This window comes from Mirounga angustirostris, unplaced genomic scaffold (assembly GCF_029215605.1).
Source record: "Mirounga angustirostris isolate CCGP_5_RB_7025 unplaced genomic scaffold, mMirAng1.0.hap1 SCAF_2, whole genome shotgun sequence".
Lineage (NCBI taxonomy): Eukaryota > Metazoa > Chordata > Mammalia > Carnivora > Phocidae > Mirounga > Mirounga angustirostris.
Genome location: NW_026991710.1, coordinates 3,164,256 through 3,191,757, shown reverse-complemented (window position 1 = coordinate 3,191,757; position 27,502 = coordinate 3,164,256). Strand labels below are relative to the sequence as shown.

The following is a 27,502-nucleotide window of genomic DNA, read 5'->3' as shown; positions in this document are numbered from 1 at the left end:
CCTGCTCCAACGTGGGCCATGGCCATCGTGTGTGTCTACCCCTCAAAAGAATTTAGGGATGCAGGGCGCCTGGGTGGCTCAGTTGGTTAAGCAACTGCCTTCGGCTCAGGTCATGATCCTGGAGTCCCTGGATTGAGTCCCGCATCGGGCTCCCTGCTCAGCAGGGAGTCTGCTTCTCCCTCTGACCCTACCCCCTCTCATGTGCTCTCTCTCTCTCTCTCAAATAAATAAATAAAATCTTAAAAAAAAAAAAAGAATTTAGGGATGCAGTGAGCCCCAGACACCAGAGAACACGGTCACCCCCACTTGGGATGGTCCACCACGCAACCTACGTCCTTAAGCCCTTTGGGGGAAACAGCACCAGCAAGGGGCAGCCTCCCTAACTAACCCTGGAGAACTGGGGGGTGGGCAGAGGAGTGGACATCCATGGGCAGTTGTCGGCCAGTGTCTTGTCATCTTGCCCAGGACCCTGGGGGTGCAGCCGACCCCAAATGCCACCTTCCTTGTTGGTGGCACTGCCGCCTGAACCAAGACAGGTCTGCCCCCGGCCAGCCGAGCACAGGCAGTGGGTCTCCAGGCAAGCCCAGGGAGTGTCCTGTGCCGCACTTTCTACCCACGAACTTCCCTAGCTGGAGATACCTGTACCTTAAAGGGGGTGACGTAGGTACCCTCAGGGGTGACGTCTCCAATCCGGTTCAGGAGGTCTTGGCGAGGAATTCGAACCTTGTGGAACATGGCAAATCTGTGCAGATATGGCAGGACTTCTGGTTAAACAGGGCTCTGGCCCTGGGGCTTCACTTCTCTCCCCCGAGAAAGCCAGTCAAAGAAAAGCAAAGGAAAGCTAAAACGGCGACAATCCCCCCCCAAAGAAAGAAAATGGGAGAAGGCACCAGAGATAGGAAATTTCAACACATTTTTCTATCTAAAAAGTAGGTTCAGGAAAACAATGTGGCGTGCATGTGGCGGGGCTCTGTGCGGAAGCAAATGGCCGTGTACTGGTAACCACGGGGCCAGGTGCCTTACGCCACCGGGGCTAAGGTGAGGAGTCAACAGAAAGGGGGGGGGGGGCACGCCTGGGTGGCTCAGTCAGTTAAGCGTCTGCCTTCAGCTCAGGTCATGATCCCAGGGTCCTGGGATCGAGTCCCGCATCGGGCTCCCTGCTCTGCGGGGAGCCTGCTTCTCCCTCTGCCTCTGTCTCTCTCTCTGTCTCTCATGAATAAATAAATAAAATCTTTAAAAAAAAAAAAAGAAAAGGGGGGAACTGATTGCTTTAAAGATCAGAATCCTTGGTTCTCACCCTTCGGTCTCATACCAGGATCCACAATACGATGTGAAAAACTAGCAAACTGAGGTTTGAAAACTCTCACGTCCAACAAAAGAACGGTGTTACCGTATCCATGCTCCGAGGGCACATAGACTCGTTTCTTTTGAAAAGCTAAGAAGACTAGAGGCTCACTCACACGTCGTTATAGATCTCTTGTGCATTAGTAATCAAAGATATTTGTTAGGGTTGTCAGGTTGGGAAAACTTTTTCACAACAGTCTCAGGGACAAGGGTCAAAGGAGCATACAAAGGAATGGATGCTACATAAACTGAGCAAAAACCCCAAACCATCTTAAGAATATTGACAGTTCCCACCTCTGAAACAAATAATGCAATATATGTTAAGAAAAAAAAAAGAAGAAGGTAGCGGGAGGGGAAGAATGAAGCGGGGGAAATCGGAGGGGTAGACGAACATGAGAGATGATGGACTCTGAGAAACAAACTGAGGGTTCTAGAGGGGAGGGGGTGGGGGGGATAGGTTAGCCTGGTGATGGGTATTAAAGAGGGCACGTTCTGCATGGAGCACTGGGTGTTGTGCACAAACAATGAATCATGGAACACTTCATCTAGAACTAATGATGTAATGTATGGGGATTAACATAAGAATAAAAAAAAAATACTGTTAAAGAATATTGACAGTTCCCACAGCAACTCATCTGATTACCAAGAGCACTTTCAATGTCATCCAGAATGTTCTTCTGGCCCACAGGAGGCCACGGTTGAGAGCACAGCGTCACCAAGCCCGAGAGGGGAGCACCCCTCTTTGCTCACACCAGCTCCTGCTCCAATTGCGGTCACCCCCAAGATGGGGCCAAGCACCCCATCAGAGCGGGTGTCAGCTCTGCCCGAGGAGGGTCCTGACCCCCCCCCCATCCGTGTTCATTCAGCCCCCACCGCCTCTGGTCCGGCTCGCTGCGACAATCACCCCTGGGCTCTTTGCAGACACAGCTCTTCGGCCTGTCCCGCACAGTAGCCTTCCCAAACCGCTGATCGGAGTGGTGACCCTTGCACAAATCCCTTCGACCCCCAGCCCCACCGCCCTCCCTGCCTCCAGCCACGTGGCACCTGCCGTGGCCCTCAACAGGCCCGGCTCTCCCGTGATCCCTGCGCAGGCAGCCCTCAGAGCGCCACCACCTCCTCAGAGGCCCATCGCGATTCTCCTCTCACTCGGCCTGCAGCAGGTACTGGTGGCCCCCAGGCACCACTACAGGGTGGCTCATTCTGTGGCAACGGCCCACTGTCCACGTTCTCACTGAGCCACCTCCTTCTCCTTGGCAGTTTCTGTGGATCTCACTGACCCGTTTACAGTGGGGCCATTGGGCCTGACACCTGGAAGATGCTTACTAAGAGCCGTGCAGTGGGTGGACAGCGGGTGAGACGCTGTCCCCTGGGTATCACTGATCTCTCCACCATACCCTGGGTCCGGGCCAGCCTTGGAGGAAAGATGCAGCGCACCGTCCAGGACCCCCAGGGAAGAGCAGAGACCCAGGGCTGGGCGCAGGGCGGGCTGGAGTAGCCCCTCCCAAATTCCTTGGAAAGCATCTAGAGGATCTGCAGGTGAGGAATGCCGGCCGGCCGCCAGGCCCCTGCCAGCATCCAGGCAAGAGGCCAACCTCTGCAGGTGGCCCTCCCAAGTCTGAAACAAAGGTCAGCTATAGACCAGCTCCTCTGCGGGCCCCGCTGGGAGCATCTGAGGCCCTGCCCAGGAGCGGCCGCTGCGCCTGGGCCTCCGTGGGGCCGCTCCGACCGGCGCAGTAGAGGCTCCCCAGGCAGTGAGTTCAGATAGCCACTTTTTAAGAACAGCCTGGGTGCCAGCACCCCTGGAGTGTTCCAACTTCTTACTTGAAAGCTGAGGAATGCTTTCTCAAGCACAACTCTGTAAACTCAAAGTGCCCTTTTTAAGGAATGGAAAATCCTCACCCGTTCTTGCCACACGGAGATAGGACAAGTCTGAATGTATTTATACTTGTGAAAATACGCCCTCGAGTTTAACTGAAAGCAAAACTTCACATACCTCTTTTGAGCTGTTCCAGAAACAGTCAGATGGTGGCCAGGCCAGTGGGTGTGTGTGAGACCCGGCGTGCGACATGGTGTCTTTGTGTAACACGGCATGTGTGAAACAATGTACGTGAGACACAGGGAGGGTGACACAGGGGTGGGTGATGCAGGGTTGTGACGAGGGGCGTGTGTGTCACACAAGTGTGTGTGATGTGGGGTATGTGAGACACAGGGTGTGATGCGGGGTTGTGCGTGACACGATGTGGGTGAGACACGGGGTATGTGATGCAGGGTGTGTGAGACACAGCTCCAAGGGGCAGGGGAGGCGTGCACCCCACGGGTGTCTAGGAGGGCCGGGGACAGCGCTGAGGGACCTGGACGGCCCAAGGGCTGACATCAGCGGGCATCTATGTCCTGAGCCAGCAGCCTTGAGTAGCGACCCCACAGAGAACACTGTGACCATGAGGTCAGGGCATACACTCACCCGTTGTCCACACCGTTCAGCCCCAGCTTCTTCCCGATGTCACCAACCATCACCCCTGGCATGGGAAGAAGGGTCTTGGGGTTCCGAATCTGCACAATGCACAGAAAACAACGAAAGGCAACCATTAGGACCTCACGGAAATGAAAAGCAATGTGTTAAAAACCCTCAGTGACTGAGCCCCAGACTCCCTTCCTATATCTGTGGGGGAAACTGTCCTCAAAAACGTGACCTTATTTGGAGCTAGGGTCTTCGCAACCGTAATTAAGCGAAGGATCTGGAGATGAGGTCCTCCCAAATGACCCAGGTGGGCCCCAAATCCAATGACAAGTGTCCTATAAGAGAGAAGAGGCGGCCACAGGCCCAGTGACTTGGCGGCCACCAGGGGCTGCACTGCCCCCTGGAGCCTGGGGGCGCGGGGCGGGGGGTGGGGGCTGCCCACACTGGTGTCAGATGCCCGGCCCCCAGCTCTGCGGTGCTGGGCCACTGCGGCCTCGGGTTTACGCGCCAGGCTGCCGCCGGGCCGGGGCGCGTGCGGGAGGAGACAGAGCCTGAGAATAGTCCTGTAGATCTCTGCTCCCTAAGCGGGTTTCCATGAATATACTTTCCCAGACCCTACAGATGTAGCTAGTGGATGGTTCCTGGCCGTGGGAGTGCTACGCCAGGGACACGGGGCCGCACCCGAGACCAGCGGTACGGCAGCAACTCCCAGCCAGGTGTGAGCCCACACCGCCCCTTGCCGCTGGGGCTGGGTGTCCCGTCTGAGACCCTCTGGCTGTCCGTACTGGAGGGCACCCTGGGCACACAGCGGGTGGAACATGCCCACCGTGCACGGCTCGGCCCCACAAGAGGCTCACCCAGCTCAAAGGTCCATGGCACAGGGCAAGAAACTCTGCTTTAAGGAAACAGTGAGTTTGTGCTATTGGAAGTTTAGCTATTTGCAGAATTGCTTGCTTTCGTTTATTTTGGTGGAACAACCATCTGATTTGATTGAATGTCACGATAATGGTATTTCAGATAAAAACAAAGTCCAAACATAAATGCTCTTTCCCCCTTCCTCATCTTTCAGTAAGCCCCAGTGAAGATTCGGATGCTAACTTTTCATAACATTTTGAAATTAAAAAAAAAAAACAAAGTTGGAAAGGAAGTGCATGTGGAGAGAAGACGCACTGAAAGAAAACAGGTTGGCGCTTTTCGAGGAATTGCAGAGAGGAACAGTGGGGGCAAGTCCCGGTTCACGTGGAAATCGATGACCATGCAGTTGCCACAAATCCCGAACTAACCTCCCAGTCAAGGGAAGGGAGCGGACCAATGCCCAAAGCGGAACTCGTTAACATCATACTTACCACAAATAAATGTGACCGTGTCCATTTACAATTTGTGAGGTCTGCCAACCTGACCTGAGCAAACAAACCTGTGAAAAATCACAGCCCTCCACCAGATCGGCTACGACCCGTAGCATGCGTCGCATCTCTGACTCTGGTGAGTCCTCGTTTCACGCTCTCCTCAACGAGGACGGGGACACACACCACCCACGAGCCCTCGCTTGGCGCACGCTAGGCACGCAGAAATGTCCTGCTGGATGGAGGGGCGACACGGTCCCGCCGGAGAGTGAAACACCACGGATCTCTCGACTAAAGGGCCGGAAACTCTGAACAAAGTGAATGCTAGCCCAGTCTCCACAAGAAGTTCACTTCAGGTACAAGCCTGTACTCACAGAAGCAGTGCATGGCGGCCGGAGGTCATGAAAAGCGACATTTGGGCTTCAGCGGCTCAAATGTGAACTGAAGATAAGGACACGAGCAACAAGGCGGAAAGGGACCAACCAGACTTCACTGAAATTAAAACCCTTCGTGCCTTGAAGGACACAAACAAGAAAACAGAAAGACAACCTACGGAATGAGAGAAAATCATCTATCGGATGAGGGTTGAGTCTCCGGGACACGTGAAGAGCTCTCAGAACTCAACAGTAAGAAGACAAACCACCCGATTCAGAGCTGGATGGAGAGGCACTGATGGACGACAGCCTGGCCACGCGACGGGAGGACCGTGAGCCACAGCCCACAGCGAGCGGTGCAGGAAGGCAAGCAAGCACCCAGTGGCAACAGGCCAGGGCTCGATCGGTGACTGTCAGCGTCCCTCGTTTCTGTCCTGCTAACCAGCCTAGGACCAACCTGACGAAGCCCAGCCCGATCCCCTGACCAGGCTCAGGACTGCCCCAGACTCCCGAGGGATGGTGGCCGCCCCCCTGCTTCAGCCAGCTCTGGGCAAACAGCCTTTGCCTTTCCCTTGGGTAGGGGAGTGGGGGTGGGCTTAGCGTAGTTCCATAGGGCAAAGGACTTGAACAGACATTTCTCCAAAGAAAATACACGAGCGGCCAACCGGCACATGAAGAGCAGCTCAACGTCATAGGTCATTACGAAAATGCAAACCAAAAGCACAACAAATACCAACTCATGCCCACCAGTGTGCTTATTTAACAAAAAGGAAAATATGTATCAGGGAGGTTCTGAAGGACCTGGGACCCTCATACACCGCAGATGAGAATACAAATTGGTGGGAAGTGTGGAAAGCTGTATGGCAATTCCTCAAAAAGTTAAGCACCGCATCACCATAGGACTCAGCAAGTCCGCTCCTGGGCGTCTACCCAGAAGAACGGAAACAGGGGTTCAAACAGACCCCTGCCCGTGAGCGCTCACAGCACTGTTCACGGCAGCCAAAAGGTGAAAACCACCTGAGCGTCCATCAGGAGGCAAGTGGATACACACATTGTGATCCAATCCATACAGTGGATCATTCAGCCTGAAAAAGTAAGGAAATTCCGGCACCTGCTATGGTATGGGTGGACTTCAAAACCATACTACATGAACGCAGCAAGACAGGAAAGGTCGTGCTGTAGGATTCCTTCCACGTGAAATGTCCAGCAGGTAAACCCACAGAGGCAGAGAGCAGATTAGCAGTTGCCAGGGGCTGGGGGCGGGGGGGGGGGGGGGGGGGGGGAGTCGGGAGTGAGCGTGGGTACGGGGTGTTCCCCTAGACATGGAAATATTTTGGAACAAGAGACAGCACTAGAAAAGCTGAACTGAACCAAATACCACCGAACTGTTCACTTCAAAATGGTTCATTGTATGTTGTATGAATTTCCCTCAATAATGAAAAAAAAAAAAAGGATGTGACTGACTTTCTTCTCTCGCGAGAGCCCCTCACCAGAAAGATCCTAACAGAAATGCCGGAATGGGGTCGGGGTGGGGGGAAGCGGGGCTCCCATTCAGTATCCAGTTGGCCAAGGCAGAAAGGTCCTGGACAAGCTTCTGGAAGCTTGGGGTTCAAGGACACTGCAGCAGCCCTGAGCAGTCAGGAAACGGGCCCCACCAGGGACGCCAGGAGCCCTGGCCTGGCCGTCAGTCCCGGGCACCCCTTGGTGGTAGCTTCCTGCTTGTGACCCGGGAACAGGCTCCATCTAGGCCCCCGAGTCGGACTTCACGTCAGCACTGGAACCCACCTCATACCTGCTGGGCAGAACCACAGGACGGTGGGGCTGGCAAGCCCAGGTTTGTGATGAGCGGCTGAAAACATGGCGACATGGTCACCAGAGGGACGGAAAGTCTCTCCCTCGGGTGACCCTGGGTCTAGCCCGGGTTGATCGACCCCAGCACCCCTGACAATGGGGGCTGGATCTTCCCCTCTTGGGGGCGGGTGGGCTGTCCTGTGCACGCCAGGGGGTTCTCCTTTCCCTTGGTCTGTGCTCTCTAGGAGCTAGGAGCGCCCCCGCCCCCCGCAGCCATGAAGGCGCTTCTGGATGGTGCTGCGCGTCCATGGCCGAGGCCACCCGGCCGGGACCACTCACCTGCACCACGAAGGAGTGCGGGCCGTGGCACTGCCCCCCCGGCGTGTACAGCTGAGCAAACACCACGGCATGGGTAGCTGTCTTGCCCATGTTGCCAACCCAGAATTTGGCAGCTTCGAAGTCAGGAGAGTGTATGACGAATTCCTGCGCAGAAAAAAAAAAATAATAATAATAATAAAGTAATAGTCAAAGTTATAATCAACAACTAAAACACACGCAGAACTCCTTTCCCTTTTCCATAGATTCAACATTCTGTTCAAAATCCCTGAGGAAGAGTAGAAGCGCCTGAACGTTTTAGCTCGGGTCCGGCGCAGGGAGCCCTGTTTTTAGACACAGCACATCCCCCAGCCCCATGACTTAATGAGGACACATCTGTGGAAAGTGAGGACTCGCGTCAGGTGATAAAATATACGCCCAATATTCCGGCAGCTGGCCAGCGCCCAGGTGGTGCTTACTGCGAGACCTCACCCCCTTGGGGCGCCTTCCCTGGCCACAGCCTTTAAGTGGAGCCCCTCCTCTGCTGTGTTCCTCCCTCTCCCCTCATGGGCACTAACCAACGACATACTGTTTCTCTTTCCATGGTGTCTCCCACCTACAAGCTCCATGAGGGCCACGTGCCCAGGAGCACAAGGCGGACCCTGGAAACGTCGGAGTGAATGAGCCCACGGATCAAGGGAGGTGCGGGGAGGCTCACTGGGTGCTCAGTGAGGCAGGAGACGAGCTGAGGAGCAATGGGGGGCCGGGCTGGGGGCTGGGCTGGGAGTAAGGCGGGGTGGGGGAAGGATGGGAGCTATCCCAGGGTTGGGAGGGAGGGCTGGGTAGCTGGGCAGAGCCAGCGTCTGGCAGCGAGTCATCTGCGTACAGGCCACTGCGGGCAAATGCTGGGCAGGTTTCCTTCTCCCTGTGGGTGGGAAGCTGAGAAGAGCACACGAGGAATGTCCCTGCGAGGCCCGGCGGTGTGTACTGGGCTATCAACTCCGAGTGCCCCAGTGACTACCTTCCAGATGCCGAGACCCCACTAAAGAAAAGTGAGGGCAGGGGTAGGCCTGCCGGTTCTGCCTTCGGCTCACCTCTCTGTGGGGCCACCGCCTGTCACTGTCCCTCACCCAGCCACTGCTCGGGTCACGGCATGCTGCCCCACCCCGTCCGTGTCTCCACAGTCCCTGGCACACCCACTCTCCTTGCTGCCGTCCGTCTGTGTCTCCCCTCTGGCACAGGCGACCCCCAGAGCAGAGACTGACCTGTCGTGCTCACCGCTGGGTGCCCCGTCCCTTAAAGCAGTGCTTGGCACATACCAGGTGCTCAGCAAACACCTGTTGTCGACACGGGCGCCTAACCAGCAGCCCACAAAGGGCCCCGGGCTCCCAGTCCCGGCAGCTGACGTCATGCTCTGATCTTCACTTACACTTCACACCAACAGGCAGCGGGTCAGAACCAGGCTGCCCCGTGGACACCCAGGCTTCACCCTGCCTCCCCGCCTAGCATGGAGAGCCCATGGCACCAGGGTGCAGAGCAAAGAGACGAGGCCAGGCCAGAAAAACCTGGGTTCAGAGAAAGGTATCTGGTGGCTGGAAATCCAAAGGGGGCCGTGGCTGAGTGGCTCTCTCTCCGCCCTACTCTGCTGTGGACGGCTGTCATGCCGGCGGCGACCACCTCTCCCCTGGCCCCACTCTGCCCCGCCGGCAGCTCCCCTCAGGGCTGTGGCCCTGTGCACCCCTGGCAGGTGCACACTCGGCCCGCGCTGTTGGAGAATGGATGAGTGATGAGCGAGCACATGAGCACAGGGCTTCGCTTTCTGTTCTGCTTTCTACTACCAGCACGGGGAAGGCGGGGGGTCCCGAAACACCAGACCAGTGTGTAAAGAGCGGTGGAGGGCACTGTCCTCAGACAAGCAGAGGAGACTGACCCCAGCGACAGGGATGGCAGGGCACAGAGGTCATGGAGAGAGAAGGCTGCCTGACCCGTGCGCCCCATCCTCTCCCTGCCCTCGCTTCCCTCCGCAGCACCGACCACCCGATAAATCATGACTCCATTAGCTGACATCTGACTCCCCCGACTAGAGCCCAGAGCGTCTGGTCCCCAAGAGCAAGGACACAGCCCGTGAGTGCCTGGTGCTGAGAATAACACCTGAGCCACGGATCTGCTGGTGGAACGCACAAGGCAGCGGCCAATGGTGCTCACCAGCCACGTGGTCCGAGGGGCCAGATGCAGGGGCAGGAGTGGACAGGGCAGGCCCCTGGCTGGCAGAGCCTGGCCACAGATGGGGAGCAGGCAGCTAGAAAGGGACCAGTGTGAAGGAGAACCTTCTTCACACTGTTCATTTGAGAAAGCGTGGGCCGCTTGAACATGTAGGAACCCAACACCAACAGGCTGCCTGGTGAACAAATAAACTCTCTATGTCCCAAGCCGCCACTTGGCAGGGTGACGATCTCAGCGTGCATGGGAAGCACACGTGTACAAGGACAGATTTCTGAGTGTAGGGACCCCACGTTATGCATGCTCGAAGCCCCAAGACCAACGGGAACATAATACCTACCTCGGTGGTGGGGTCGTAGTGAGCAGTTGTTCGGATGGCCTTGGCGTTACTCCCGTGACTGAGTTCAGTCACCGCAAAGCATCCAAAAATCTAGTATCGAAGCACAAAATGGTGTAAGGCAAGAAAGGTTCTTTCTGCGCGCTCCTGGAGGGGCCCTGCCACTGTCTTTCCGGAAAGACTAAATTAGAGGCCAAAGCACCAAATCCCTACCCCCTCACCCAACCGGCTGGGGTCTTACAGGGTCACGGGGCCATGCTGGACGCCATAGCCCCAGCCTGCGGGACAGAAGGCTGGGCGAGCTGACAGCAGCCTCACCAGGGCAGCGCAGAACCAGGAACTGCTCCCGGGAGTGGAAGAAAACTGAAGGTTTGGCTTTGAGAGCCATGTGCTAAACCCACCAACTGCTGGGGATTCGGTGCGGCCCCCAGGGACTCCCTCCTGCTCCCTGAGGTGCACGGGGAGAAGAACGTGGGCTCACAGCTCACAGGGGCTTTCAACTCACGTCCATGTTGAAGATCTTTGGAAGGTATTTTAAATGTCTTTCAGAACCAGAGCTGTAAATCGCTGATCCAAAAGTCTGGAAATACAAAATCATCATGCAACAGGTACAAGTTAAGGAGTCCTACTCTTCTGGGGCGTTGGGGACGGCACACACTGTAATGCCCATGGCCGGGGTGAGACCTGCATCCCCGGCCCGAGCAGTTCATGTAACTTAAGCAGGAGCACCTCACACTTAAGATGCCAGAGGGAAGTCCCAAGGGGACGGACGGGCAGGGTGACGGGAGCACAGGGGGAGCGGAGGGGCGAGGGTGCAGGACGGGCAGGCAAGCCCAGCTTCCCATCAGAGCCCCAGGCGTGGGCCGCGTGTCTGCCGAGGCCATGGACACGTCCTCACCTCTGCCCGTGTACCGGCAATGGGAGCCCCAGCGTCCCCTCTGACCTGCTTCCCCTTCCTTGCTGGTTTTGCTTTTTGTGGGGTTTTTTGGGGGGGCAGGGGGTTGGTGTAAAGCAAAAAGGTCCCAAAGCTCCTCTTCTTACGGGGCTTTAACTTGTACGGCATTCTCGTCGAGGACTCCTGTGTGCCGATTTGCACAGACAGCTGAGAAAAGCAGGACTTTTTCCTAAGGCATCACGAGATCTGCCCATGCGTTCTCATCTCCATTTTTGCTTCCTCTCTTATTTCTCAGAACTCTCTTAAAAGAACCATTTCCCCAAATGCGCGCTTCCCCACGAAACCCTACACGCCAGCAAACACTGGCCAGCAGCGCACCCCGCGGGCCCTGTCTGCACCTCACGGGCTGTGTGTCATTTACATGAACAAGGACCTGCTCTGTCCGTGCCTCGGCCTCCTGCCTGGCCGGGCGGCACCCTCCTCCGCCCTCCTCCCTGCCCACTCACCAGCATGTGCAGCAAGAACTTGACAGCCAGGGACCAGTCATACATGCCCAGACAGGCGATGAGCGTCTGGACCGACAGAGGCCTGGCTACCATCTCTTCCACGGGGAGGAGGCTGTACTCCATGACCCGCTTGCAGCGGAGGAAGCTCAGCTCCCGGTACCTCTCCAGGGAGAGATCTTCCCCATGCGAATGAGCGAAGAGCGGGTCATTCTCCAAAGCTGAGAAGATGGCCTTCTGGAAATGGAGGAGATGGGAGTGGCCCACTTGGAGGCCACGGACGGAGCCTCACTACGATCTGCTCCATGAGCCCCGGTCCAGCCCAGAGACCCAGGGGCAGATGGAAGTCGTTCCAGTCGCAAGCACAGGGACCCGAGGCCTCAGAAGCTGAATCAGCCTGAGCTCCTCCCTGGGCGGCAGTGACGCTCCCCCAGAGGGCTCCCAGGACCCGGGCCACACGGGGCACTTGCTGGGGCCTTCAGGGGCCAGACGGCCTGCCAGCGCCCACGAACCAGACACCCGGCACAGCCACGGGGCTCAGCCCGGCCCACTGCCGGCTCCCCTCACCTTCAGGCGCAGCATGTCCTCGCCTTCCAGGAACAGCACCAGCTCCTGCCAGCAGAAGGAGGCGCGGGCGCGGTAGGCCTGCAGGGGCCCCTTGGGGAGATCTGGGAGCAGGGCATCAGTGCCACCTTCCGATGGGGGTGCCATCGCTGGGCATCAGCCTGCAGGAGACAGACGACCTGAGCCAGCGAGCTGGCCCAGTCACCCACCCGAGGCACAGTGTGGGCACGCCGTGTGACAAGTAGGAGAGAAGCAAACAGACTCCCGAAGGGCTGGCAAAAGAGAATGACCGTACAAGACCTCATGTCTACGTTCCCCAAAGACAAGGTGAGGAGGCGGCCAATTGCAGTGGGCAGCCCTGGGCAGCTGAGGCTAGAGGCTCTGTGGGCTACAGCCTGGCCCGAGGACACCTCGCCCTCTCGGGGCCACTAGGCCCGTCCTGCGAGGCCCAGCCAGGCCTCGCGGCCCAGGAAGCCTCCCTCTGGAGTCCGTTTAACGCTGGCCGGTCCACTCTGGCCACACAGGACAGGACCAAAGGTCCTCTACAAGCCTGCCTGGACATGGGACATCTGCCAGAGAGCCTTTGAACACAGACTTTTGTCCTGAACTCTCTTGACAGACACCTGGCTTCCCACCAACAAAGCAGGCACCCTGCAGCCCAGCCCCCCTGACCAAAGAATCATTCTGAAATTTTCTGAGAGGACTGGCTCCTTTTCCACAGTGCTCCAGCTCATCAAGGCCCAGGACAGGAGGGGCTGGTGAACCCAGACTTAGAGGAACAGCAGGAGAGTGCGGTCCCGAGCATGGACCCACTGAGCGTAGAAACAGTCTAGGACGCGGGGCTCTGAGTATGGCTGCTCAATACTGAGAAGCAATGGGAGCGTGATCTCGTGACAAAAGAACTTGTGTGTGTGTGTGTGTGTGTGTGCAAGAGGGGAAAGGCACGGAGGGGACGCGCCCCCCCCAAGAGGCGAATGGGAGGGGGTAGGAAATTTGAACAGACCTACTGTGGACACAGATGCTGGGTAAGAATCAACAAACTGCCCACAAAGACAAGCCATGGGGCTTCCACTGTGAATTCTACCAAACATTTAAAGAAACATACCAATTAGCCACAAAGTCTCCCAAAAAACAGAGGCACAGGGCACACCTCTGTAGGGTGTCCCATAAAGCCAGCAGCACCTTGAATCCCAAACCAAAGACATCTCGAGAAAGGAGGGCTACAGACCAGCATCCCTTATGAACACAGGTGAACAACTCCTGAGCAAGTCCTGCAGACTGAATGCAGCCCCACAGGAGAAAGATCACACACCAGGACAAGGGACCTGTGCCCCCAGGAAACTACGGGCGGCTCAACATGTGAAAGTCAATTAGGGGGCGCCTGGCTGGTACAGTCGGTTGAGCATCTGACTCTTGATTTCAGCTCAGGTCATGATCTTAGGGTCGTGAGATTGAGCCCCACGTTGGGCCCCAGCTGAGCGTGGAGTCTGATTGGGGTTCTCTCCCTCTCCCTCTGCCCCTCCCACCTCTCTCTCTCTCTCTCTAAAAAACAAAAAACAAAAAAAAAGAATAGAAAATAAAGAGTCAATCAATGTAATATGCCATGCCAACACGATAAAGGACAAAAATATATGATCGTGTCAGCGGATGCAGAAAAAGCATTCAACAAAATCCCACACCCTCTCGTGACAGAAATTCTGAACAAACTGGGAACAGGAGGGAACTTCCTCCACCTGATAAAGGGCGTCTATGAAATGCCCACAGCTCTCATCATATGTTAATAGAGAAGACTGAATGCCCTTCTCCGAACATCAGCAACAAGATAAAGGTGTCCACTCTGCCTCTTTTCATCAACACACTACTGGACACTCCAGCCAGTGCCGTCATGCAAGAAAATGAAATCAAAGGCATCCTGATTAGAAACCTATCTCTTATCTGCAGATGACATGATTATGTATATAGAAAATCCTAAGGTATCCACCAAAAAACGATTAGAATCAGTTAGCTCAGCCAGTTTACAGGGTACAAAATCAATATGCAAAACTCAACTGAATTTCTATACACCAGCAGTGAACAACTCAAAAATGAAATGAAGAAAAATTCAATTCATGACGGCATCAAAAATCATAAAATATGGAGAAATAAATTCAGCAAAAGAAGTGGAAAACTTATACTCTGAAAACTACAAAGCATTTTTGAAAGAAACCTGAGATCTCAGTAAATGGAGAGACACCCCTTGTTCACGAGTCAGAGGGACTCAATATTGTTAAAATACTGATATTCGCCAACTCATCTACAGAGCCAGTGTGGTCCCCATCAAAATCCCAGCTGGCTTTTTCTTTTTCTTTTTTTTTTTTTTTTGCAGGAATTAAAAAGCTGATCCTAAAATCTATCTGGAAATGTAAGGAACCCAGGATAGACAAAACCACCTTGAAAAAGAACAAAGTTGGAGAATCCGTTCTGCCTGATTTCAAAACTTGCCACAAAGGGGACTGATCTGGCAGCACATGAAGACAGATGCATGTAGATTGACGGGACAGAGCTGAGAGTCCAGCAGTAAACCCTGATATGTAGGGTCAACTGCCTTTGGCCAGCATGCCCGGACAACGTCCTGGGGAAGGAGCAGTTTTCTCAAGTGGTGTCGGGCCCCCCCGCCCCGCCCGATGTCCACATGCGATGGAATGAGGGCCCACTCTTTAAACACACACACACACACACACACACACACACACACACACCACTTAATTCAGAAGGGACACAGACCTGGATATAGGAGCTAACACTAAAACCTCGAAGAAGGGACGGTAGGAGTAAATCTTTACAACCTTAGGTGAGGCCACGCCTTCCTGGACACGGCATCAGAAGCACAAACAATAAAAGTAGATTAATTCAACTTCATCAAACTCAAAAACTTTTGCTGCAAAGAACACCAATGAGTGAGTGAAAAGGCAAACCAGAGAACGGAAGATATTTGCAAATCACATATTGATAAGGGACTTGCACCCAGACTATGTGAAGAATCTTAATAACAAAGCCAAACAACCCAATTTAAAAGTCTCAAACAGAGGTTTCTCCAAAGATACGCGGATGGCCAAAGAGCAGGTGAAGAGATGCTCCACATCATTCACCATCAGGGAGTGCAAACTGAAACCACAATGAGATACCTCCACTACGATGGCCAGGATCAAACCGACAGACAATAACATGCATTGATGAGAACGTGCAGAGAGTGGAACCCTCATGCCCTCGTGCCTTGCTGGTGGGAATGCAGAACGGCACAGTCATTTTGGGAAAGGCTGATGGTTCTTCAAAAGTTTAAATATACAGCCACCATGTGACCCAGCAACTGCACTCCCAGCTATACGCCCAAGAGAAATGGAAAGAAATATCCACACAAAAATGTGTGCACGAATGTTCATAGTGGCATTATTTATAACCCCCCCAAAAGTGGAAACAACCCATATGTCCATCAACTGATGAATGCGTAAACACAATGTAGACTACCCATACAGTGAAATATCGTTGGATGAACCTTGACAGTGTTACCTTAAGTGACAGAAGTCAAGACACAAAAGATCACATATTGCATGCTCCTACTTACATGAAATGTGCAATGTGGGCAAATACATAGAGATAGAAAGTAGACTGGCAGCTGCCAGCAGCCGGGGAATGACTCCTAATGGGGCCAAGATTTCTTCTGGAGTGATGAAAACATTCTGGGAATAAATAGCACCGGTGGCTGCACCACATTGCACGGTTGTGGATGAATTGTACGGTGAGTTATACCTCAACAAAACAAGACTTTTTTTTAAAGGTAAGTCACAGCCCTTGGCAGAATCCACGTGCTTGAAAAATGCAAGCTATAAAGTCTCAGGGGAACTCTTATCTTTCTGGACTTCTGTGCCCTCGATGCATCCCTGTCACTCCCCATGCTCCCTCCTTGAGGTCCGGGACACCACACCGTGCATCCCTTCCTGCTCCCCTCTGGCTCCTTGCAGACTCTCAGCCTTGGCCACACTCACTCTTCATAACCTGAAATGGTCTCTGATGCGTGGAGGCCTCCCAGACTGGACCCTGCAGACCTGCAGCTTCCTGGACACCCCTCCCTCTCTCACAGTCTAGAGGTCCTCAAGCTCTGAATGTTCAAACCCAGGGCTCCCTGGCCCAGCCTCTCCTCCCACGGGCCCACATTGCCAGTTCCCCTGAGTTACTGGAGCGACAAGCCTGAGTGCTGTGCTGGAATTCCCTTCTCTGCCCCTAAACCTGGTTGGTTACCAAGCCCCCCACTGCAGCTCTGTTAACACCTACTAAATCCCTTCTTCTCTCCGCAACTACTAAATTGATCACAAGACTGTCCAATCATCGAACAATCCCTGAGTGCAGGTGAATGTTAAGCAACTACATGAGTGGTGCTTGCAACCCCAAGTATTCTCAGCAGGTAAGCGAACTGGAAGCTTTCCAGAGGGAAGAAGTCGCCCGAGATCTAGGGCTGTTGGCACACCCAACCTCAAATCCCATGATCCTAAGCAGTCAGGGAAACCCCTAGGACCCCATGCCACCCGAGGTCACCCACAAGACTGCATGATGGTGCAGCTGCGGCGACCAAGGATTCTGACGCCAGAATGCCCGGCGTGACACACCAACATTAGCACTTCTGGGCTGGGTGAACTTAGCCTGTCACTTCACCTCTCCGTGTGACCACACGGTAATGCTAGTCTAGTGTCTAGCGTCTAGGCCGCTGCAATTCGCAGGGAGCACTGGAGTGGTCCCCCGCAGGACATCATTACAACGGCAACAGCCGCCTTCAGTCAGTTTTCCTCTCAGCAGCAGAGAGGTGACTCTTAAAATGCAGACTGATCAAACAGAGAAAGACATGTATCATATGATCTCACTGATATGAGGAATTCTTAATCGCAGGAATCAAACTGAGGGTTGCTGGAGTGGGGGGTGGGGTGGGAGGGATGGGGTGACTTGGTGATAGACACTGGGGAGGGTATGTGCTCTGGTGAGCGCTGTGAATTGTGCAGGACTGTTGAGTCTCAGATCTGTACCTCTGAAACAAATAATGCAATATATGTTAAAAAAAAAAAAAAAAAGGAAGATAGCAGGAGGGGAAGAATGAAGGGGGGGAAATCGGAGGGGGAGACGAACCATGAGAGATGATGGACTCTGAGAAACAAACTGAGGGTTCTAGAGGGGAGGGGGGTGGGAGGACGGGTTAGCCTAGTGGTGGGTATTGAGGAGGGCACATTCTGCATGGAGCACTGGGTGTTATGCACAAACAATGAATCATGCAACACTTCATCTAGAACTAATGATGTAATGTATGGAGATTAACATAAGAATAAAAAATTAAAAAAAAAAATGCAGACTGATATTCTCTCTTTAGGAGACCGCTGTGTGGCGACCTCAGGGGACAATGTCCAAACTCCTCAAACTGTCTCCAGATGACCTGCGGGTGCCCGCGCTCGCAGTCTCGCCCCCAGCAACTCCGCGCGGGGAACGGGTGTGCCCCGGGGCCTTTGCACAAGCCACCCCCCCTCCTGCCCGGTGCTCCGTCCCCGCGCCGCCCGCGCCGCCCGCGCCCCCGGCCCCATGGACGCGACCTTGGATTTCGCCGGCCCTGCTGGTCGCTGGGTCCCCACACCGTCCAGCGCGCACAGCAGGCGCCCTAGCAGTGTCCTCCGGCGCGCGGCACACCGCCGATGGCCCGCGCAGCCCTCCTGGGCAGGCTGACAGCTCTGCACGCTTCTCGGCCACCGTCCCCCTGACGTCATCACGCGGCGCCTCGGGCCCGTTGCCTGGGAGACGCGGGGCGCGCCAGAGGGGAAGCCTCCTCGGCGCTCCGGGTGGGTCTCCGCGAGGGCTGTGTGTCCGTATCTCGGGATGTTTGCTCCCTGGGCGGATTCCTGGGGCCCCCCCAGAGCCAGGGCACCGGAACCCCCGGCCGGAGCCTGGGCAGCTTCCAGCTGATCAGCTGCGCCGCGTGCTCAGTGAGGTCTGCGAACCAGGCTCCGACCCAGTTCGCCCTGGCCCCCCGGGCGGTCACCGACCCGCAGTCCCGCCCGGACTCGAGGAACTGCCCACTGCCGCGCTCCTGCCCCCGGCCAGCAGCAGACCTAAGCGCCTGCTCCCAAGCCCTGCGTCGGGTGCTCCAGACTGAGCCGGCCCCTGCTGTGAAAGGTGCGGAGATCAAGGGACATGTGGGTGGAAGGAAATGTCCTTGCGGCCGGCAGCCCCTTGCAGGTACTGGGAGCAGGCAGGCTGCACCCTCCTCCAGGAGCTCCCAAGCTCAAGGTGAACGCCTGCTAGAGGGATGAACAACCGTAGCTTGGCCAGAGCCCGGCCTCCGCAACCCTGACGGCCCTCTTTTTTTTTTTTTTAAGATTTTATGTATTTATTTGCCAGAGAAAGAGAGACAGAGAGAGAGCACAAACGGGGGCGCGGCAGGCAGAGGGAGAAGCCGGCTCCCCGCTGAGCAGGGAGCCGGATGAGGGACTCCATCCCGGGACCCTGGGATCATGACCTGAGCAGAAGGCAGATGCTCAGCGGACTGAGCCACCCAGGCGCCCCCCCGACAGTCTTCTTTTTTTTAAGATTTTATGTATTTATTTGCCAGAGAAAGAGAGACAGAGAGCACAAACGGGGGCGCGGCAGGCAGAGGGAGAAGCAGGCTCCCCGCTGAGCAGGGAGCCGGATGAGGGACTCCATCCCGGGACCCTGGGATCATGACCTGAGCAGAAGGCAGATGCTCAGCGGACTGAGCCACCCAGGCGCCCCCCCGACAGTCTTCTTTTTTTTAAGATTTTATGTATTTATTTGCCAGAGAAAGAGAGACAGAGAGAGAGCACAAACGGGGGCGCGGCAGGCAGAGGGAGAAGCCGGCTCCCCGCTGAGCAGGGAGCCGGATGAGGGACTCCATCCCGGGACCCTGGGATCATGACCTGAGCAGAAGGCAGATGCTCAGCGGACTGAGCCACCCAGGCGCCCCCCCGACAGTCTTCTTTTTTTTAAGATTTTATGTATTTATTTGCCAGAGAAAGAGAGACAGAGAGCACAAACGGGGGCGCGGCAGGCAGAGGGAGAAGCAGGCTCCCCGCTGAGCAGGGAGCCGGATGAGGGACTCCATCCCGGGACCCTGGGATCATGACCTGAGCAGAAGGCAGATGCTCAGCGGACTGAGCCACCCAGGCGCCCCCCCGACAGTCTTCTTTTTTTTAAGATTTTATGTATTTATTTGCCAGAGAAAGAGAGACAGAGAGAGAGCACAAACGGGGGCGCGGCAGGCAGAGGGAGAAGCCGGCTCCCCGCTGAGCAGGGAGCCGGATGAGGGACTCCATCCCGGGACCCTGGGATCATGACCTGAGCAGAAGGCAGATGCTCAGCGGACTGAGCCACCCAGGCGCCCCCCCGACAGTCTTCTTTTTTTTAAGATTTTATGTATTTATTTGCCAGAGAAAGAGAGACAGAGAGCACAAACGGGGGCGCGGCAGGCAGAGGGAGAAGCAGGCTCCCCGCTGAGCAGGGAGCCGGATGAGGGACTCCATCCCGGGACCCTGGGATCATGACCTGAGCAGAAGGCAGATGCTCAGCGGACTGAGCCACCCAGGCGCCCCCCCGACAGTCTTCTTTTTTTTAAGATTTTATGTATTTATTTGCCAGAGAAAGAGAGACAGAGAGAGAGCACAAACGGGGGCGCGGCAGGCAGAGGGAGAAGCCGGCTCCCCGCTGAGCAGGGAGCCGGATGAGGGACTCCATCCCGGGACCCTGGGATCATGACCTGAGCAGAAGGCAGATGCTCAGCGGACTGAGCCACCCAGGCGCCCCCCCGACAGTCTTCTTTTTTTTAAGATTTTATGTATTTATTTGCCAGAGAAAGAGAGACAGAGAGAGAGCACAAACGGGGGCGCGGCAGGCAGAGGGAGAAGCCGGCTCCCCGCTGAGCAGGGAGCCGGATGAGGGACTCCATCCCGGGACCCTGGGATCATGACCTGAGCAGAAGGCAGATGCTCAGCGGACTGAGCCACCCAGGCGCCCCCCCGACAGTCTTCTTTTTTTTAAGATTTTATGTATTTATTTGCCAGAGAAAGAGAGACAGAGAGAGAGCACAAACGGGGGCGCGGCAGGCAGAGGGAGAAGCCGGCTCCCCGCTGAGCAGGGAGCCGGATGAGGGACTCCATCCCGGGACCCTGGGATCATGACCTGAGCAGAAGGCAGATGCTCAGCGGACTGAGCCACCCAGGCGCCCCCCCGACAGTCTTCTTTCACATGTGAAAATCCTGTTGGAAACTTGCTTTATGTCTGCCCCTCCCAATGGAAAGCTGTATAATCAGTCACTCCTCACTACCCCAGGGCCGCTCCTTCTGCCCATGAGTCCTGTCCCCGTGCTTTAATAAAGCCACCTTTTAAAAAAACAAAAAAACAAAAAACATCTCAAGAACTCTTTCTTGACCACTCGCTCCCGGACCCCACATCGCATCAGATCACATCAGAAGCAACTGGATTTGGCAATTTACCACACGAAGACCAAGGAAGAAGGACAAGTCCAAAGGTTTCCGTTTAAAGGGAACGGAGAGATGGACACTGTGGTCACAGGAAGACAAGTTCAGTTTTTGAGATGTGTGAAGTTTAAGATGCCTCTTGAAATTTGGAAGGTTAGGGTTCGTGAGCAAACAGCTAAGAAAGAATTCTTGAGGGGTCTTTGATGCAAAAAGGTGGGGGTTTTTTGGGTTTTGTTTTTGTTAGGGGGTCCTTATTCTATTTTTTTTTAATTTTATTATGTTATGTTAGTCACCATACAATACATCATTGGTTTTTGATGTGGTGATCCACGATCCATTGTGTTCGTATAACACCCAGTGCTCCATGCAGTACGTGCCCTCCTTAATACCCATCACCGGGCTAACCAATTAAAGCATGAGGACAGGACCCATGGGCAGAAAGAGCTGCTGCCCTGGGGTCATGAGGAGTGGCTCATTATGTACTTTTTAATTAGTGGGGGTTAGGGAGAGCGTAAGTCTCTAAGGAATTTGGGAGAAAGGCTTTCAGGACCTTGAAGGGCTAGCTGCTGTTAAGATCAGGTTACTTTTAGTCTTTAATAAAACATAAACATGAAGGTACTAAGGCAGCTGTGTGTTCCTTGAGGAGGGTCATGCCCTACAGGTTTCAGGTATCTGTGGGCTGAAAACTGTAAGGAGATTTAATTTAAGCTACATTTCTCTCACCTTTGTTTCCCTCGTCATTTTCACCCCTGGACAACTTTGACCCTTAAATCGTTAAGGTTGCTGAGAGGGGAAGGTCTTATCTTCTGAAACTGCATCCTGCTGGATAGGGGCGTAGATGTGTCCCTACGTATGGGTCAAGGTTGGTCAGTTGAGAATTTAAGAGGAGTTAGGAAAGGCTGAGGCAGCTCTACCTAGAGTTGATAACATATGGGAGTCTCCTTGAGCAGAAAGGATCATCTGTTATGGCACTGAATGGCGTAAGTTTGTTAAAACCCCCAGAAAGTTATAAAAAAAAATCCTAAATAGGATTACAGATCATTATAAAACTTAAAATTTAATTATTTGTTTAACCAAGGTGGCAACAAGAGATTCCAAAGGCAAATATGTTGGGTTATATAGTTGTTAGCAAAACTCAGCTCCTTTAATATTGAGGAGTTTTAATTAAGTAATTAAAGACCTGATAAAGACAAAATATAGAAACCTTGGTTTTCTGGGCAGACAGAAGAGAAAAAAAAAAAAAACTTTATGTTTTCTTATCAAGAACAGACCAAAAATCCAAGAAAACTTTGTCTTTTTAACAGAGAGAAAAGCAGAATTTCAGTCTTATACCAGTATACTTTTAAAATCCATTCATTTCGTTCTTAGTCCTGACCGCATATAAAATTCATTTCCAAAGATTTTCCTTCATAAGCCTTCTACAACTTTTTTATTTATTCAGATTTTGACCTAGGCCCTTTTTAAAAAATCACTCTTCATTACATTTAGCAGAATTTTAACTCTTAGAAGCCTTAGTCTCCCATGAAAACTAAGTAGTAACCAATTGTGAACTGTTACACCATAATTATTTAGATCTGAAATGTATAAATATATTTTATAATTTAAAAAACATGTTTTTTCATAGTACAATCTTTAAATAAGGCACAAAGCGTATTTACCAACAGACCCAAATATCATCAGCTTCTCTGCAATAAGCAGTCAAAAGCACAAACCTACATCCAGTAATCAATGTTTTAGCACTCCATCCTATTTAGAAAAGACCTAGATGTCCAACAATTCAGTCTCCTTTATCATCCAAGCAAAACTTTAAAGTTTCAGGTTACCAGAGATATTGACAGCTATCTTAACAATGACCCATGAAAATTTTGAGACAGACAAAATTAACCACCATTTTAAGTCATCTTGTTGCTAACAAATTGCAACAGAGATAACACAAGCTTATTGGACCTTCAGTAAATCTTGGTAGAATAAAAGTTTCCTGTTTAATGCTGATAACTCTAAAGACATGTCTATCTTAATTAAAACAAACTCAAGTTAGTTTACATACTGAATTAATGAGAATGAAAACACATCAGTTCAAAACCTATGGGATACTGCAAAGGCGGTCCTTAGAGGGAAGTACATAGCCATACAAGACTCTCTCAAAAAATTGGAAAAATCCGAAATGCACAAGCTAACCTTACACCTAAAGGAGCTGGAGAAAGAACGCAAATAAAGACTAAACCAAGCAGAAAAAGAGAAATAATAAAGATTAGAGCAGGAATCAATGAAATAGAAGCCGGAAGAACAGTAGAACAGATCAACAAAACTAGAAGCTGGTTCTTTTAAAGAATGAGATCGATAAACCTCTGGCCAGACTGATCCAAACGAAAAGAGAAAGGACCCAAAGTAATACAATCATGAATGAAAGGGGAGAGATCACGACTGGTACCAAGGAAAATAGAGACAATGGTGAAAACATATTATCAGCAACTATATACCAGCAAATTAGGCAATCTGGAAGAAATGGATGCATTCCTGGAAACTTGTAAACGCCCAAGACTGAAACAGAAAGAGGTAGAACATCTGAACAGACCAAAAACCCGCAAGGAAATTGAAGCAGTCATCAAAACCCTCCCCAAAAACGAGAGTTCGGGGCCAGATGGCTTCCCAGGGGAATTCTACCAAACATTCAAAGAAGAAATAATACCTACTCTACTGAAGCTGTTTCAAAAAATAGAAACGGAAGAAAAACTTCTAAACTTGTTCTATGTGGCTCCAGTTATTATAGGCATTAACCCAGGAGATGGATGAGGGTGAAACCCCCATATCTATTAGGAGGAGGAACAGTGAGAGAGTCAGCATCCCCTTCCCCAGGGATGGTCTGTGTTTCCTCCAGCCTGGGTTCTATCAGGAGGCCTATTTCGATAATTATCATCCAGTCTGTCAGGAGAGAGTTTACTGGCCTGGTTAAGTGAGCAGACATGTTCTGCAAGAGGCCCTTAGGTCAGGGTCCTGAGTTAGGGCCCTGAAGGCCTGGACCTGGGGTACCTCCATCCATCTGCCCTGTTTCCTCCCTGCAGGAGAGATCTATTGGATAGATCCTACTGAGGCCATGCAGTGTTACAGGAGATCAGTCCTCTCTTAAATTTTGCAAACCGAAATCTTTCCAATGTGTTAAAAGGCATTCCAAGGGAGAGTCCCTGGGAACTGAAGAAGAGATAAGGTCCATTACCAAGAAAACCCTCCCCCTGACTCCCGAGGAGGCATCCCACACAAGATATGTCAGAGATTCCTGGTGTCAAGGTGACCTGCCTTCAACGAAATGGCTATGATCACCACCTGCCTTCAAAGGCCATGGAGGAGGAATGCTAGCATCCCCCTGCTTCCCAATCACAACCTAGACTGCAAAATGGGTGCTGGTGCTTGGACCAAGATTCCATGCCTTTTCTTGAAGGCCATGCCTTATTTTGCCTTGCCTTGAAGAACCTGCTGTTGTTAACCCATGGAGAACACTAGAAAGGTTTTATAAGGGGAAATTACCCATTTTTGTAATTTAAGTAGTTAGTAGAGGACATTGAAAGAAAACAGTAAAGACAGAAATCCATCATGGTCTAAGAGACATTCCAACACATGTAGTCAACTTACATGTCAACTTCTCTAGGAAATTGATCCGGTTGGGTTTTAATTCCATCGATTACTGGTTTTGGCCAGCTCCCAGTTGCGGTCCCATGGCCAGAAGCAACTAGACCAGAGATGTGAAGGGGATCACTTAGACCAATGAGGAGGAAACCTCACACGGGAGTCTTAAGATTGGCAGCCGTCCTGGTGACTTAGGTGGTTGTCCTGTGCCCAAGACAGACATCTTAGTATAAGGACAGGAATAAAGAGAGGGCATCAAGTTTCTGGGTCTTACTAACATTCTGGCCAAGGTACTAACTTCCAGCCAAAAGGCAGGCTTTCTCTTCCCCATGGAGTAGCCATGGGCTAGAAGATTGCAGTCTGAGCAATCGACATGAAAGTGTTCCATTAAGACTGTACTCCCTGAAAATGCCCTGGAATGAGAGTAAGGGAGAGCAGAGGAAGTACTCACCAAGTTTGCACCCTGGCTCAGAGTACAGATGAAAAGACTCGAAGCCCCATGTTGTACGCCAAGTAATTTGGGACAGTTGGGGTTTGGAGCAAATGGTCAAGAAAGAATTCTTGAGGTGTTTTTATTAAAGCAGGGTGACAGGACCTGTGTGCAGAAAGAGCTGCACTGGGGTTGTGAGGAGTGGGTGATTATATAAGATTTATGGAAGGGAGGGGGATGTTAGGGTCCCAGGAAATTGAGTCTATAGGTTTCTGGAGGCCTGGCTATGGAAAAGATTGTTTCTTTTTCTTTCTTGTAAATCATTAAGACAGCTGCAAACTCAGGGAGACTCAGGTCCTGCATGACTGTGATCTGTATCAGTTAACCATTTGGGTTTTTCCTCTTCCTTTGTTCTTGGGCAGCCAGGAGTACCTGAGGAATGTCACACATCTCCCACCTGGGAAGATTTGGGGGGGCGTTAGCTTGTGCTTTGCCCTCAGCTTGCCACTAGTGGGAGAATTGTGTGGAGATGCTCAGCTGATATTCGGGAAGTCTCTCTCTGCTCCCATTCCACTCTGAAGTACCTTCTCCTTTTTCCATGACAATGCCTTGTCACAGTTGTGATTCTCATTGAAAACAGACTCATCATTGGGAATATTGAGGTAGGGGAGCTGATGGGACTCCATTTCAGAAAGGCTTCCTCTCTGCTGTTTCTCTGCCAGGCCCCGTTCACTCACGTTCCATATTTTGCCTCCGAATAAGCCAATGAAGCTATGTTCCCACTTCAAGGGGGGAAGCAAGAAAGTGAATCTTTCTCTGAGTTTTGTCTTAGGCCCCCAAACACCTGATAACATCTAAGAAGAGTCAGATCCTAAACATGTCTCAGGACATTAGCTTCAAGCAAACCTCCAATGATGTTGGCATCAATACTCCCACCTTCTGTAATGTTCGGAATTACACCTGTTGTTCACACAACACTCATCTTTGATTGGACTCTGCCCTGGATTCCTGGAGGAACAGGTACCCTACACCCTTTTCCAATAGAAACCCCTTACCCGACGTGAGAAAGAGACTCATTCTTATTTCCTTTCTGAGTCTCCCAGACACTCCGTCTGCTATTCTCTGTCACTCACGTTATTCAGTAAACTCTGTTTTCACTTTCTCTGGCTTGTCTTTGATGTCTGTCCTGCGTGAAGACAAGGACCCTCTTGGCTGGCCCCGTAGGACCATCCCCTGTGTTCTCAGACTCAGCCTGCCTGCATCAGTATCAGGGCCCCCTTCCTGTTACAAAAGCAGAAGGAAGAGTCTGAATGATTGGCTAGGGCCTTGAACCTACCATGCATGCTAAGCCATCAGAATTAATTCTCCACCCAGGCAATGTTTCCAGCCATGGGTCTGTGGCATCATTACAAGGGGTCCCTGAGTCCATAGAAGCACCCAGGAGTGCCTGCAAATCAAACAAAAAATAAAGGTCTAATAAAGGGGCACCTGGGTGGCACAGTTGGTTGAGCAACCAACTCTTGGTTTGGGGTCGGGTTGTGATTTCAGGGTCATGAGATCCAGCCCCACGTCTGGCTCCATGCTCAGCGCAGAGTCTGCTCGAGATTTTCTCTCCCTCTCACTCTGCCCTCCTGCTCGTTCTCTCTCTCTCCCTCTCAGATAAGTAACTAAATCTTTATAAAAATTAATGGTCTAGGGGTGCCTGGGTGGCTCAGTTGTTAAGGTTCTGCCTTCGGCTCAGGTCACGATCCCAGGGTCCTGGGATCGAGCCCCGCATTGGGCTCCCTGCTCTGCGGGAGGCCTGCTTCTCCCTCTCCCACTCCCCCTGCTTGTGTTCCCTCTCTCACTATCTCTCTCTCTGTCAAATAAATAAATAAAATCTTTAAAAAAAATTAATGGTCTAATAAAAAACATGCCACTGTTTTTCAAATGGATATACTTTTGAGAGGAATAAAATAAACTATAGAGTAATAATTCACACGTTTAGATCAGTTTCTTCCAAAATTACAACTACTAGAAAGCAAGTTGGGTTCACATGTTTTATTGATACATCTTTCTACGTGGAAATCATTGGAGTCCAGTGTAGCGTGGCAGGGAGAGAGCAGGTACTGGTGGGCAGGCTAGAAGTGAGGACGGAGGAACAGGTGAACTGGTACAGAGGAGAGGTGGGAAGGCCCGTGGCAGGCAGCTGGTGCAGGGGTGGGGGATGACTTCGTACAGTTGGTTCTATATCTCATGGGGTGGTGAGCACGCATGAAGCAGAGGCTCCCAGCCTTTGGAATGTCAGCAGGCTCCTTGCCCTTCTCTGCCTCTCTCTCTCTCCCTCTCTCTCTCTCTCTCTCTCTCCCCCCTCTGCTTCTCAGGTCAGCGCAACCTGCATCCCCCAGGCTGCTCAGGGCTGGCTCGTAACCAGCTTCGGTCTCATTACTTCATCTCTCCACCTAGATTCCTGCATGGGTGACTGGGTTCAGGACTACTGTTCCCAGCTCTGACCCTGGCTCTCCTGCACACCCCACCTTCTGGCCTCTGCTTGCCAGCCCTCCAGCACCCCACACTCGGTCCCCTCCCTGGCCTGAGGACACTGCTTGACCTGAGTCTGACAGGGAGTGTGCTTTGCACATCTCTGGGGAGAACTAGGTGGACCCTGAAACTTCTTGGATGGTGAGGTAGGGAGAGAGGAAGGGGGGTCACACATGAGTCTGGGTTGTCCTGCTGGGACCTGGGTGGATAGAGACGCCTCTGAGACCAGCATAGGGGGAACAACTTAGGGGGGAAAGAAAGGGAGTTTGGTTTTGTGAGCTAGTTC

General features: G+C 52.6%; 2 protein-coding genes across 7 annotated transcripts in view; one reads left to right on the top strand and one right to left on the bottom strand.

Annotated features, from left to right (window-relative positions):
• ACOX3 (acyl-CoA oxidase 3, pristanoyl) overlaps positions 1 to 17,903 on the bottom strand; it is a 41,274-nt gene extending 23,371 nt beyond the window's left edge. For all 5 annotated transcript variants that reach the window (XR_010409256.1, XR_010409255.1, XM_064584220.1 and 2 more), the window contains exons 1-8: positions 17,751 to 17,903; positions 12,148 to 12,305; positions 11,584 to 11,817; positions 10,688 to 10,762; positions 10,186 to 10,275; positions 7,650 to 7,793; positions 3,806 to 3,894; positions 646 to 742 (exon numbers count right to left, since the gene is read on the bottom strand). Coding sequence is in view for 3 of the 5 variants with exons in the window: in XM_064584220.1 (XP_064440290.1) it covers positions 646 to 742; positions 3,806 to 3,894; positions 7,650 to 7,793; positions 10,186 to 10,275; positions 10,688 to 10,762; positions 11,584 to 11,817; positions 12,148 to 12,291 (873 nt within the window). In the remaining 2 variants the exon portion in view is untranslated. The remainder of the gene's footprint in view (positions 1 to 645; positions 743 to 3,805; positions 3,895 to 7,649; positions 7,794 to 10,185; positions 10,276 to 10,687; positions 10,763 to 11,583; positions 11,818 to 12,147; positions 12,306 to 17,750) is intronic.
• Positions 17,904 to 17,978: 75 nt separating this feature from the next.
• Positions 17,979 to 27,502, top strand: part of TRMT44 (tRNA methyltransferase 44 homolog) — a 60,144-nt gene continuing 50,620 nt past the window's right edge. For both annotated transcript variants that reach the window (XM_064584215.1, XM_064584214.1), the window contains exon 1: positions 17,979 to 18,327. The gene's annotated coding sequence lies outside the window, so the exon portion shown is untranslated. The remainder of the gene's footprint in view (positions 18,328 to 27,502) is intronic.